This window comes from Asterias rubens, chromosome 18 (assembly GCF_902459465.1).
Source record: "Asterias rubens chromosome 18, eAstRub1.3, whole genome shotgun sequence".
NCBI classification, from domain to species: Eukaryota; Metazoa; Echinodermata; class Asteroidea; order Forcipulatida; family Asteriidae; genus Asterias; species Asterias rubens.
This window is the reverse complement of record NC_047079.1, coordinates 7,657,698-7,670,954: the sequence shown is the minus strand read 5'-3', so window position 1 is coordinate 7,670,954 and position 13,257 is coordinate 7,657,698. Positions and strand designations below refer to the sequence as shown.

The following is a 13,257-nucleotide window of genomic DNA, read 5'->3' as shown; positions in this document are numbered from 1 at the left end:
AATCCATTGTTCTCAGAATTATGCGCATGTTCAGAACTACGTAAACAATGGAAATTTACCCGGTATGTCTGCTGCCGCCTAGCGTTGGAAAGTCTCCTATTGGTCGTCGAAGTTGCGAGATATGAATGAAATAAAAAACACCCTTGTCACACGAAGTTGTGTGCTTTCAGATGCTTGATTTCGAGACCTCAAATTTGAGGTCTCGAAATCAAATTTGTGGAAAATTATTTCTTTCTAGGAAACTACGTCACTTCAGAGGGAGCCGTTTCTCACAATGTTTTATACTATCAACCTCTACCAATTACTCTTTACCAAGTAAGGTTTTATGCCAATAATTATTTTGAGTAATTACCAATAGTGTCCACTGCCTTTAAGAGAAACTACAGGACGTGATAAAATCAAAAGTCACGCGTTCAAAATAAAAGGTTTTAAATTCACTGTACAACAAGTTTTAATAATGCCAACGTAAATTTTAATAAAAGCAGAGTGCTGTGTAGGGGAGGACTAATGGAATTGGTTTTACATTGTAATTGTACACTGAACATTTTAGTAGGTCCCCCTAAAAGTCATTACAAAATAATGTCATCGGGTGTCATTTAAATTGAATTTGTTATATTCCATGCTATACATTCGCTTGGTTGAAGTGCACATATAAATATTATTTCTCTGATGTTCACCGCTAACGCCATAATAAATTAATGTTTGTCTTTTTATGAGCAAGGTCTGGACCTTTTTTACGATTTTTTTCTTTTTTTTCTTTTTTACTTTTTACTTTTTTTTGGGACAAATATACAAATTATACTAAGTAATTACAATTTAAAAAAATTCAAAAATTAATTTTTTTTATAACAATTAGAATAAAAAAGTTGATTCGAGAGTTCGTGCACAATAAAAGAATACCTTTTATGCACATAAAAAGGTTATACAAAACTCTTTTGTGACGTTTTTTGCTTTTCTGATCGGGGAAGCGAGGAGTTCATTAACTTGTCAATAATTACCTAATTACCAGTTCGTGCAGATTTGTCATTCATTTGAAACCTCGTGACTCTCTCCCCATTTGCGTTTAGAGAAGACAATCCAAATCTTACGTGAGTGGTTTACGTCCATTTGGCCGCCGAGCTGTGTCTCTAATGGACCCACTAAAGTCTCTAAGACATGGAACCAAGACTGTTGTGGTCATTATGCTCAAAGGTAATTATAGGGGACTTTCTTTTGTCGTGGGCTTTACCTTTAATTGCCTGTGGGATTTTAAACAAGACTGTGGTATAATTTGTCTCCTGGTTTTATGTTATTAACTATAATAATTTGGTGTAGGCCTTTTCAATGTGAAACCCGGCCCTTCTTTAGTTTAATTGTTTGTTTGTTTGTTTGTTTGTTTATTGGTTGTTTGTTTGTTTGTTTTTTAGAATATGAGTGAGTCTTGTATGCCAGCATTTAACACAATACATGACGACCGATTTGAACCGAAGCCACTCCCGATGTTTTCACCAAGCTAGTTCCCATGTCCAAATAACAAATTAGTTCAGATTGTTTTTTTTAATTAGCAGCCAGATTGTGTTTCTGCTTCGTAACTAATTGTTGCAGTACCCCCCGATGACAATAATCTATTTAACTAAAGATCTTCTCATATCCTTGCTCAGATTTCATGTTATTTGTATTCAGAAAGAAATTGCATGATGCCATTGGTCAAAGTTACACAGATGTTAGTATCTTATCTAAGAAGGACATTTATTTTCCTTATGAGTTCTCAGGATAAAACTATTATGAATTATATTTGATGAAGTACATCTTTAAAGTTAAAGGAAACCCTTACATAATTTAATGTTCTTGCTAACCTCTCCTTCTTTGTTGTACTTTCATCTTAAAGTTCGTAACCCTTTCCCTATGAGGTACGGGGTTTGTTCCGTTTTTGTTATGTTTTTTTTTTAAATAAAATGCAGTGCGATACAATATTATTAAATATAAGAAATTAATTTATTTATATGTTTCTTTCCGTAAAAGCCACCAATGCTGAACGAACTGAATTGAATGTCCGAGGTTGCTGTTGTGATAGAGTGGAATTAATTTAAAGTGGAATGGCGTCGTGCGTGCACAGAAACAATATCCTGATCAGACGATTTGGCCTAGAAGTCTACTCTGAAGGCACGATGTTTACCATCATTATACCTGGCTAAAGGATATAGGAAGAGCCATTTTACGACATCAATTCTGCTTAGTTGGGTGCTACTCTTTCTCCACTAATCAGTCCAAACATAAAATGACAACATTCGAGGTCAACAATTCCCATTCTAAGGGTGACAATATTGAAGGTATTATACAGGATTTGACAAAAATATAGTCGCAGATAGTGGTTATGTTTCTGGTATGGGCTTCATCCATTGTGTGAGTGAAAAACCATGCTCAATTTTGGCTTGTAATAACACTTTCCTTAAACAGGGATGCGTTGCTTTGGATCGGGCGAGTTGGTCTTTAAAAAGATTTTAAAACCGTTTGTTATGTAATGCATTATGGTTAGAAAGATTCTTTTAAAGTAGAATATTATAACAATCCACACAAATTTCCCTCGAAATTGCATGGTTTAACACGGCACGCCATTTTGTGGAGTCAAGTTTTTGACTCCATAAAATGGCCGACCGTGCCAGTTCGCAAAGTAAAAGGAAAACCATGCAATTTCGAGGCATGTTTGTGTGAATCGTGTATTCTACTTTTAAAACACCTTTCTAACCATATCGATTTTATAACACCGCTTTTCATAGACCATCTCACCCGATCCCAGGCAAAGTGTCCCGGTAATTTTGTTTATAACTCCAGTTTTCTTATTGGTTGTCAATATTCTGTGTTTCGATGATTTGCAATAAATGAAATCTAACAATTTTTTTCAATAAAGAGAGAGAGAATAATGGAAAAAAATATTGCACCGCTAAAGTTTTATCGTCCGAAGGCTTTATGCTGGTCACCAATTAATACAAGCAATCATAAATGAACAAATAAAAGGCCCATGCTGATTTGTTTTCAGTCAAGCCAGCCTTAGTTTCCGAATACATTTTCCGTTTCACTGCACAACAATTAATATTGTCCAATCAATGTGTTGTTCCTCTTGAGAACACAACTTGCCTGGGTGAACGTGTCAGGCTGTTGTTCCTGTGTGGTTTTTGGAAAGAAATGAAAGGTAAACAAAAAAAGACAGGAGAGGGGACTCTGCTTGGCAAGTCAAACCACGGGAGAGGGTACTCTTTACTTGTCAAGTCAAACCACAAACATTATCTAGGAACTCTTTACATCGGGCACAGAGAGGTAAAATATTTGGGACACCTTGAAAACAGGACGTCCTATACGATATAAATATGAATACAAATTCCTGTTGCTTGCTTAGTATAGAGAGCAACCTCGATGGTTCTTCATACCCTTTTGTCTCCCACTGCTGTATTGAATTACCGGTTATAACGAACCTGATAATAACTAAGTTATTAAGCAATTCAACACTAATGGAAGTACGCGGGTGTCTTACGTGCTTATTGGAAATTTGATTGCATATAGTTTTACCACTTTCCAATTCTCACCAAATCAGGCAGAAGTAATTAACAGTCGTGAAACGGCGGGTTGCCCGAGGGCTTTCGAATCTCTAATAAGAAGTTTTGTTTATAAACAGTCCGTGATATACCCGTCTTGTTTTGTATTATAGTTCCCAATACTCAGCTTAATCTCCTTTAGTGTATGTATTCGTGCCTGTTAATTTCTGTTCGTTTGGCGATTTTGTTTCTTATTTGTCAGTTATTTCAAAACAAGTCTTTCTGGGTTCTGTAAAAAAAAAATGCTGGTATGCTCCGTATCTGGTAATTGTGACAGACCAGTCTTCTCATTTTTTTGGTGTATCTCTATCATATGCACAAAAAAACAAACCTGTGAAAATTTGAGCTCAATCGGTCGTCGAATTTGCGAGAAAGAAAAATCACCCTTGTGACACGAAGTTGTACACCTCAAATTCTAAATCTGATGTCTCGAAATCAAATTCGTGGAAAGTTGCTTCTTTCTCGAAAACTACATTACTTCAGAGGGAGCCGTTTCTCACAATGTTTTATACTATCAACCTCTCCCCATTACTCGTTACCAAGGAAGGTTGTATGCTAATAATTATGTTGATTATTAACCAATAGTGTCCACTGCCTTTAAGATCAATATGGAAATAAATATTGATTGATTTGAATCGATCGATACAAATGTATCGATACACATGTGTCATGCACTCTGCAGTTATATCTCGAACTATATAAGCCAACGCAACCAAAGCGAGACTGGGGGAATTAGTCTGGTAGGCCTAATTCAAAACTATTCAACTCCACGCATGTACACAGGGATCATGACCAAAATCATGTGTAGTTTTTTGTTAACTCTAATATTTTTCAGTTTTAAGTGCTCGTCCATGCTGATTCTGTATTTATAAATCCACATCACATGACTACGCTGGGGTACGTTCGCCTGTATTGAGTGTTCATAGTTGTCCATGTTTAGAATTGTGTTTATTTGAAGTCATATTCAATTTGCTTTGCATGTTCTAGCCATTATTTTGTTTTTTCATTAGATTGTTGAAGCCCCTCAGCACCATTTGTCACGTTTCCCGTAAACGTCAAGTCGACTAAGTTTCACACTGTCCTGTCATAAACATACGGGAGCACTTACTCATGAAATGGTGCGACGGTGCCACGGGCGCGTTTTGGCGATCGTGACCGGAAACCGGATTCTGGCGAAACAGTTTTCAAGATAACTAAGTTATTAAGCAACAACACTAATGGAAGTACGCGGGTGTCTTACGTGCTTATTGGAAATTTGATTGCATATAGTTTTACCACTTTCCAATTCTCACCAAATCAGGCAGAAATAATTAACAGTCGTGAAACGGCGGGTTGCCCGAGGGCTTTCGAATCTCTAATAAGAAGTTTTTTTTTTTATAAACAGTCCGTGATATACCCGTCTTGTTTTGTATTATAGTTCCCAATACTCAGCTTAATCTCCTTTAGTGTATGTATTCGTGCCTGTTAATTTCTGTTCGTGTGGCGAGTTTGTTTCTTATTTGTCAGTTATTTCAAAACAAGTCTTTCTGGGTTCTGTAAAAAGAAATTGCTGGTATGCTCCGTATCTGGTAATTGTGACAGACCAGTCTTCTAATTTTTTTGGTGTATCTCTACATATGCACAAAAAAACAAACCTGTGAAAATTTGAGCTCAATCGGTCGTCGAATTTGCGAGAAAGAAAAATCACCCTTGTGACACGAAGTTGTACACCTCAAATTCTAAATCTGATGTCTCGAAATCAAATTCGTGGAAAGTTGCTTCTTTCTCGAAAACTACATTACTTCAGAGGGAGCCGTTTCTCACAATGTTTTATACTATCAACCTCTCCCCATTACTCGTTACCAAGGAAGGTTTTATGCTAATAATTATGTTGAGTATTTAACCAATAGTGTCCACTGCCTTTAAGATCAATATGGAAATAAATATTGATTGATTTGAATCGATCGATACAAATGTATCGATACACATGTGTCATGCACTCTGCAGTTATCTCGTACTATATAAGCCAACGCAACCAAAGCGAGACTGGGGGGGGGGGGAATTAGTCTGGTAGGCCTAATGCAAAACTATTCAACTCCACGCATGTACACAGGGATCGTGACCAAAATCATGTGTAGTTTTTTGTTAACTCTAATATTTTTAATTTTAAGTGCTCGTCCGTGCTGATTCTGTATCCATAAATCCACATCACATGCTGTGGATACGCTGGGGTACGTTCGCCTGTTCTGAGTGTTCATAGTTGTCCATGTTTAGAATTGTGTTTATTTGAAGTCATATTAAATTTGCTTTGCATGCTCTAGCCATTATTATTTTTATTTTTTTCATTAGATTGTTGAAGCCCCTCAGCACCATTTGTCACGTTTCCCGTAAACGTCAAGTCGACTAAGTTTCACACTGTCCTGTCTTAAACATACGGGAGCACTTCTCATGAAATGGTGCGACGGTGCCACGGGCGCATTTTGGCGATCGTGACCGGAAACCAGTTTCTGGCGAAACAGTTTTCAAGATAATATACGCGAAAACTTGTCGGTAATCAAAAGCAGTTCATGACCTAGGTAGGCCTACATCTCTTTAAACAAATCTTATTTTAAAGTGATATAACTTTGTCTTAGTCCGCCATCTTGAAATAACCGAGATGCGACAAGTCGGTGACTGTTTGGTCGGAACAGCTTCGTCAATGCTGTTCAACCGAACACGCGCAGACGCTCAACCGATGACCAAAGCTCGAATATGTTTCTGATGGTTTGAGTTGCAAAAACCCACTAGAGAATTGGGTCAATAAGGCGACATTTTGAGATCAAATTAAAAACAAATGTTTAATTTCTATCGAAGCAGACAGCGTTTCAGATGAAAATATTCTTCAGAAGACGAGCAGAGGAAACTTTTCACTGTAAAAAAAGAATTAACGGTGCTTTACCCGGTAGCTAGGGTGCCAGGTAAAGTGCCGTAAATTTCACGGATTTTGTACAGTGTTAGTAACGTCGAGAACGCCATCAATACCGGCTCTTTTCAGAGCCTATACTCGCACCCACAAGTTTACTATGTATTTATATAGTTCCTTCCTTTGAAAACATTATTATTCAATTAGCATAATTAATATCCATGTTGAAAATATTTCTCTGGGCAAATTCTGAGCAACATCCTTGATGAAATGTGGGTTGACTGCATGGTGTAAACGCCTTGAGCAGATCATTGCCTGATGAGTCAACCTCTGATGATAATGATCAGGTCGATATTGTGTCTTTTCTTACAAGTTCATATTTCATGTCAAACTCCTTTGTCAGCTAAGATTGAGTATTAGGAGTTAATAACTGGCCTTCACAATACGATATTGTGTTTTTCTGACGTGCCCATTTTCCATGTACCTATAGATTGAGTAATTAGAATTTAATTACTGGACTTCGCAGTTCGCACGGAGCCAAAAACTAATCAGCATTACATATTACTCCTCAGCGTCGTTTAAAAGAAGGGACTATAATTATTACTAAGACTGAAATTCAACGTGTGAAGGAAAATAATTGAAACGATTCATCTAAATATATGAGCATTATTTTGTTAAAGACTTCAGTGATGCGTATAGACCGCCCCGGTCACAACATGTATACGTATTATTGATCAACAAGACTAAATGCTCAGGGTTAGTTCGACCTGAGATCATTCCTTTACCGTTATCAAAGAAGTCAAACACCTACTTAACAGCAAAGTTAATTAATTTACATCAAGTGTTGACTTTTAAAGGAACTGGACACGTTTGGTAATTGTTGTCAAATATCAGTAATTGGTCCTCGAAGTTGGAAGAGATTTAAAGAAAAAAAACACCCTTGCTGCATTACTTTGTGTGCTCTAAGTGCATAGTGAAAGGCTTCAGCTGAAGTCCTTTATTGTTTGGGTGAGAAATTACCTCTTTTTCAAAACTGCAGAGAGAGCCGTTTCTAACAATATTGTTTACTATCAGCAGCTCTCCATTGCTCGTTACCAAGTAAGTTTTTATGCTAACATATGTTTTGAGTAATTATCAATAGTGCCTTTACACATAAGTGATGAAAGATTATTGAAAAAGCTCATCTCTGAAGTAATGTTTAAACATTTCATGTAATAAACATGTTTGTCCACAAATGGCTGCTCCATCCGCTGGACTGAGCTTCCATGGAGTTTGATTTGAAGACAAAAATACTATCACTTCAAACAATAATTGCGCACTTCTTTTTCTTGTTCATACATTCAGTTCTTTAATAACATATGATAATAAAGATAAGTTTTGACATATCCATATTCCGTAGGGTTTAAAGATTGTTTTGTTTAATAACATAAACAGTAACTCACGGTTGTTACATATAAAAAAAATAGATTTTCAATTTTGTTAAGTGAATTTTGTGCTCTTTAAACATTTTATGTTTTTTACACTATATAGGTATAATACAATCTTGTACACATTTTTCAAATCACAAATAATCACGTAAACATTGATAATTTTTTGCGATTTGGGGACAAGCCGTGAATTATAATTATATTCATAATGTTCGATTTCCTTTTTACAGCCGCAATATAATATGTTAGTATTGTCCGGTTTCTATACAGCCCCGATATTTACATCAATCTTTAGGTAAAATAACTATCTAGAGCTAAACAAAACAAAATCGTAAAAGAAAACATTCAGAATAAAGCTTTTAGCCAAATGTCATAGAGCTCGGTAGCACATCAAGTAGCCAAGCACAACACATTTATGTTAACTAGAAATACGGAATACAGTTTCAAACCATACCACAAAACGGGCATTTTATAGCGCGCTCTAATTACATACTATATAGAACGGCGCTTTACATTTTAAAACATGTTACGCGAATAAAAAGCGAAGCCGCATTTAATGGGAAAGACGATTGGTCCAGCAATTAACGATTGGGCAGAACGTTTTTATTGCAACGAATTTGCTGAGGAGTGCTGGGCATGTGTAAAATGCACGAACCACAACATCTTTAAAATACACCCCTGCATCTACAAGGACTGTCTGAAGACAGTGTGGATACATTTTAACACAATGGTGAGGATCTTAAAAACATTTCATTATTTGAGATTTACCCAGTCAATTTGTGGTTTATTACTTGATAATCAAAAAAACCTCACACACACAAACAAACAGAGATGACAAAAATTTAGATCTTAATCACGTTCGCCCTTTCCACCAAATTGGCAATTTTTAGATTCAGATACAATAATAAATACTTACTAATAACTACAGGAAACAGATCTTTCTTATAACCGACTCTGTTTTGTCCCCTGTAGTCCTCAGTAATAATGAATACTGATCGTCTTAACAAAAAGGGAATCAGACTACTCTGCCCTTTAGTCTTGCTTTTACATTAAAGTGAATGGAATCAAACAAAGTGCCCGCAAATTGACAAAGATCTTGCCGTGTATCATTCAAACAAACAATCAATGAAGAGTAATAAGTGGAATGGTGAAACCATTTCCATGAGTTGAAATAATAATAATAATAAACTGCTAATAATGGATTTAGATCACTTTATACAAGCCTCAAAGCCCCCAAAACCGAAAGGTAATAAACACACTTAGAAACTTTTTTTTTTTTAACGTGAACAATTTATATTTAAAAGATGAATGTTCCATTCAACGAGGCGAAACCAAGTTGCATGGAAAAATCTGTTGTCATCACTCACTATGTTTTACAAAACATCCAAGTAGATCTTTGCAGGGAGTGACGAAAAACACCATCTACATTTCAAGTGTTTATTACGAGGGCACTTTATAGCGTGCGATGTGAACAAGTCAAGTGGGTCGTGCATGGTGGAGATTACCAAACGGCTTATTACGTAGGCCAAAACCACGTGACAAACTTTTCTCCAATCAAAAGACAACGATGTACTTGGGTGTAAAATAATACACTTTTGAGGTTTTCGTTAGTCCGACTTTACAACTGCCATTTGGGCGGAGCTTGCCCCTTCATTCATCCCTGATGTAGATGGGTGAACCTTGGCAGTATTACCGGACCCAACTTTAAGAAATCGAGTCTGGAATGTTCCCGTACGATGTTGGTCTTCGGTAGCTGGTTGTTGGTACCCAACGGTCACAGCGTAAAGCTTAGAGAGATACACACACGCTAGAGTAACGTAGCTGTTAATCACCGGGACCAGACTGATTGAAAACGCTAACACGTCGGCTTTATCTGCCGTTAGGTAGAGCGGTAACGCCGCCACGATCGGGACCAGAGTGGTATAGACGCTAGCCACGTAGAACCGAGCCTCGTTGAAGTTACCAGGGACGCTCCGGGCTTTGTAAGCGTAGAAGCAACACGCCAAGAGTAGTAAGAAGTTGTAGCACATCGAGGTGAGGAACCCGACGCCCACATCGCAGAAGACCTCCAGGGTCCGGGGTTGGTTTGTGAGTGGCTTAGGGAACAGGTCTACGGTAGATATCCAGGTGTTTGGTACAGCCAAGGCAGTGGTTAAGATCACGATTGGCTGCACAGGGAAGATAATATCAAAATGGAGAATAAGACGTTTATATCAGAAATCCGGAGTAATAGATGGATTGCAATATACGCCATTGGTCGCCATCTTTGATTAATCGTGCCTGTGTAAAGAGCTATCATTGGCTGAGAGTTGTGCGCAGCGCGTACACGCGTGCAATTTGGCGTACATGTACATCAAAGATGGCGGTCAGTGGCGCGTTTTGCAATATATGTATCTATAGACCATGTGAACCCTGTTTACAATAAGTGTGACCTTGTACATTCTTTCAGTATTCTGGCAGGCAAGATACTACACTGGTCCTAAGGGAAAGTTGTCATTTTGTGTCATAACTTTCACATAAAACCAATCAAGTTTTGAGATGTGCCCCGTCTCATCATATCAAAAATTGATAAGAATTAGACAGTGCAATATCCATAAAATATAAGATTTTATGATTTCTTCCATTGAGCTTTGTACAAATCATGTCTGCAGGAAGTCCAGGCTCTGTGGCTCTTTTGTAAACATGTGATGTCACAGGTCACACCGTCTATAGGTGAACAACACCTGGGTCTTTGAACGCATAAGAGACACATTAAGGCCGTAGCGGACGGGGGCGGGGGGGGGGGGCAGTCAGCGAATGAGGCAATGGAGTCCAGAATTAGGCTACTCTTATTTTTAAGAAATGATTGTTTGACGAAGAGGTACACCACGTCACCTCAAATTCACAGTCACTTCATGTTCTCAACATTTCGAAATTAAGAATTCACAATGACCCTTGAAAGATTTTTTTTTATTTCTCAAAATAACTGTGCTCACCTGTGTAATGACAAACAAGGCTACGATGACCAACTGGGCAGTTGATCCCGTGAACTGTGGTCGTTTGACGGTCTTTCTGCTACTCTCAAAGATCCTGTAGATGCGATTGACTTTAAGGAGTAGAGGGGCGTACATGAGGGTGAATGAGAGGGCGTACAGGCTCTGAGCGACCCCACAGATACCGGCACTCGGCTCGCTGAGGAACGGAAACACGGCTATTAGAGACAGTGTGACCCCGACGATATTGACGGCGCTTAATTCTCGACTACTCGCCTTAATCAAAGCATGGCGTCGGTGTTTGATCATACCACACGTTGTGAGCCCACATAAGAGCAGCGCAATAGCGGTTAGAGAGACGATGGCTACAATCAGAGGCTGGTTGAATGTTACAGTCTTGGCGATTAATTTATCACACGCGGTGAAGTCAGCGTTTGGCCATTCCTTCTGCTCACACTGGATGCATTTAGTGCCTTTGACGATGTCACCTTCACGACAAGCTCGGCACCCCCAACAGCACTGCCTTACTGGGTCTTTCTCGACGACATACCCGGCCTGGCACTCCTCACGGCAAACAGACTTTGGAATCCCACCGCTGCCAGTTTTCCATTGAATCAAGTTTTCATTTACCTGCAGACGTCCTGCCTCGTCAAAGGACGAGTTCCAAGTGCCGACTTCGACCACACTCAGCATTCCGTCCGTGTTGTGGACACTTCTTATGGTAAACTGACCAGCGACCGAGTTGTCCTTGTATTTGAAGTGTCCTCTCGTCCCGTAAAAAGAAGTTTTTCCCAAGTTTTCCAAAACTGCATCCTTGATACTGGTTTGATACAAGCAATCTGTGAGGGAGCCGTTACAGTAATCATCAAAGGTTCTGTCGAGAGCTCGAGCCAGGGAGAAAACCGCGTCCATGGTCGGGGCAAGCATTTTGTTATACATGCTGAATCCATCCTCGCTTGCGTCGTGACAGTCTGAACCACCACCTCCACAAAACTCATCGTACCAAGGGTTGGTTTTAGAGTAGTTTAAAGACCGAATATAAGTCTCAAAGTCGTCCAGTTTGGGTTTGAGGTATTCGACTAGAAGCACCCCTTCCAATGCAACATCATGAAGGTCTCGGTTACTGAATGTGTCTCCCGTAACCCATGTCAGACCGTGTGTTAGTTGGGCCGTCTTTGCGGCCGCCATCACGGCGATAGTGGTTGCAGCTGAGTTGGTCAATAAGATAACTACACTCGCACTTGGATTTAGTCTCAGGATTGAAACCATATTTTTCAATTCAGCTTCCTCAGGATGCTCACTAACCTTCGCTCTGATGATCATACAAATGTTGTGTTTAGCGGCTTCGATGCCAACCTCATGTTCAAGGTCTAAGACGCTCTGCTCAGTTGAGTAAACCAAGGCGACGTAATACCAGTCGAAATGGACCAACAAATCCATAATGGCTTTCGCAGTATAAACATCAGGTGAGATAGTACCGAAGAAGTACGGGTTGTAGTGTTCTTCGTACAGCTCTTGCCCCGTGGCACCGTATGTGACGTGGGGCGTTTTGAAGAGCCCAGCCGTGCTGATCACAACTTCGCTACTGGATGTTGTTTCCGTACCAACAACTCCCATGGCCATCTCGTGGATTTCACGGAGCTTCCTTCCTGGGATCACACACTGGGTACCCTCCAGCACCGGATTTGCACCCATGACAAGAGACAGTGAACCCCACATGGCATACTCCGATCTAGAGCAGTCGTCGTGAATCATGAAGCCCAGGGTTATATTAGATAACATGGTGTCATCTCGGTTGACCATGTTTACGGCGAACGCCATGGCTTCGGTCAACTGGAGGGCGAAGACAGGTAGACGCAGGCCGCATTCCTGCTCATCTTGACCGCCGTGAAGGGAAAAGATCCCACCAATGTACACGTCGCCCGTGCTGTTATAAACGGTACAGAGTTCTTTTGGAATACGGGCCGCATTGACGATGTAAACGATGAGAAACATGGCAATGCTGTGACGAAACGCCATACTGCGTGTTTGTAAAACCTTGCTCTATGGTAAAACAATGAACAATGTTTTGTCAACCGTTTTTAAAGTCACCCGGTCCAATAACACTCAGCAAGCAAGCGATAAAATGAAATGCGGTAATTTTAATGTACATCCCCTTCAGCAAAAAGGCAAGAATTCAGTCACAAAATGCCTTTACTCGAGAACTCGAAACCTATCTCACGTTTGATCGCACTTGAATCTTCCCATTACCAATTGCAATTGAAATCGTGACGACAAGAAGTGACGAGAATAATCTGAGTGCATCGCAGGGGGAGATTTTATCAATCCATAAGACGAACAACCCAACAACGAGCGAAACACACATTGAAATGAGTGACGATTTTACTTTCCTGCTGACCACCGCTCCT

At 39.3% G+C, this 13,257-nt stretch overlaps 1 protein-coding gene across 1 annotated transcript; it reads right to left on the bottom strand.

The window, feature by feature from the left end:
- Nucleotides 1–7,795: 7,795 nt before the first annotated feature.
- On the bottom strand, nucleotides 7,796–13,250 carry LOC117302752 (metabotropic glutamate receptor 3-like). The gene is made up of 2 exons (XM_033786772.1): nucleotides 10,853–13,250; nucleotides 7,796–10,045 (listed from the first exon to the last, which is right to left on the bottom strand). Exons 1-2 carry the CDS (start codon nucleotides 12,866–12,868, stop codon nucleotides 9,485–9,487), a joined length of 2,577 nt encoding a protein of 858 aa, XP_033642663.1. The 5' UTR covers nucleotides 12,869–13,250; the 3' UTR covers nucleotides 7,796–9,484.
- Between the last annotated feature and the right edge of the window lie 7 nt (nucleotides 13,251–13,257).

Bases quoted from the DNA above. Each gene is read 5' to 3' on its own strand.
- LOC117302752 (XM_033786772.1), bottom strand. From the start codon at position 12,868: ATGGCGTTTCGTCACAGCATTGCCATGTTTCTCATCGTTTACATCGTC. The intron at 10,046-10,852 runs GTGAGCACAGTT...TTCCCTGTGCAG, and splicing joins CCTTGTTTGTCATTACACAG to CCAATCGTGATCTTAACCAC.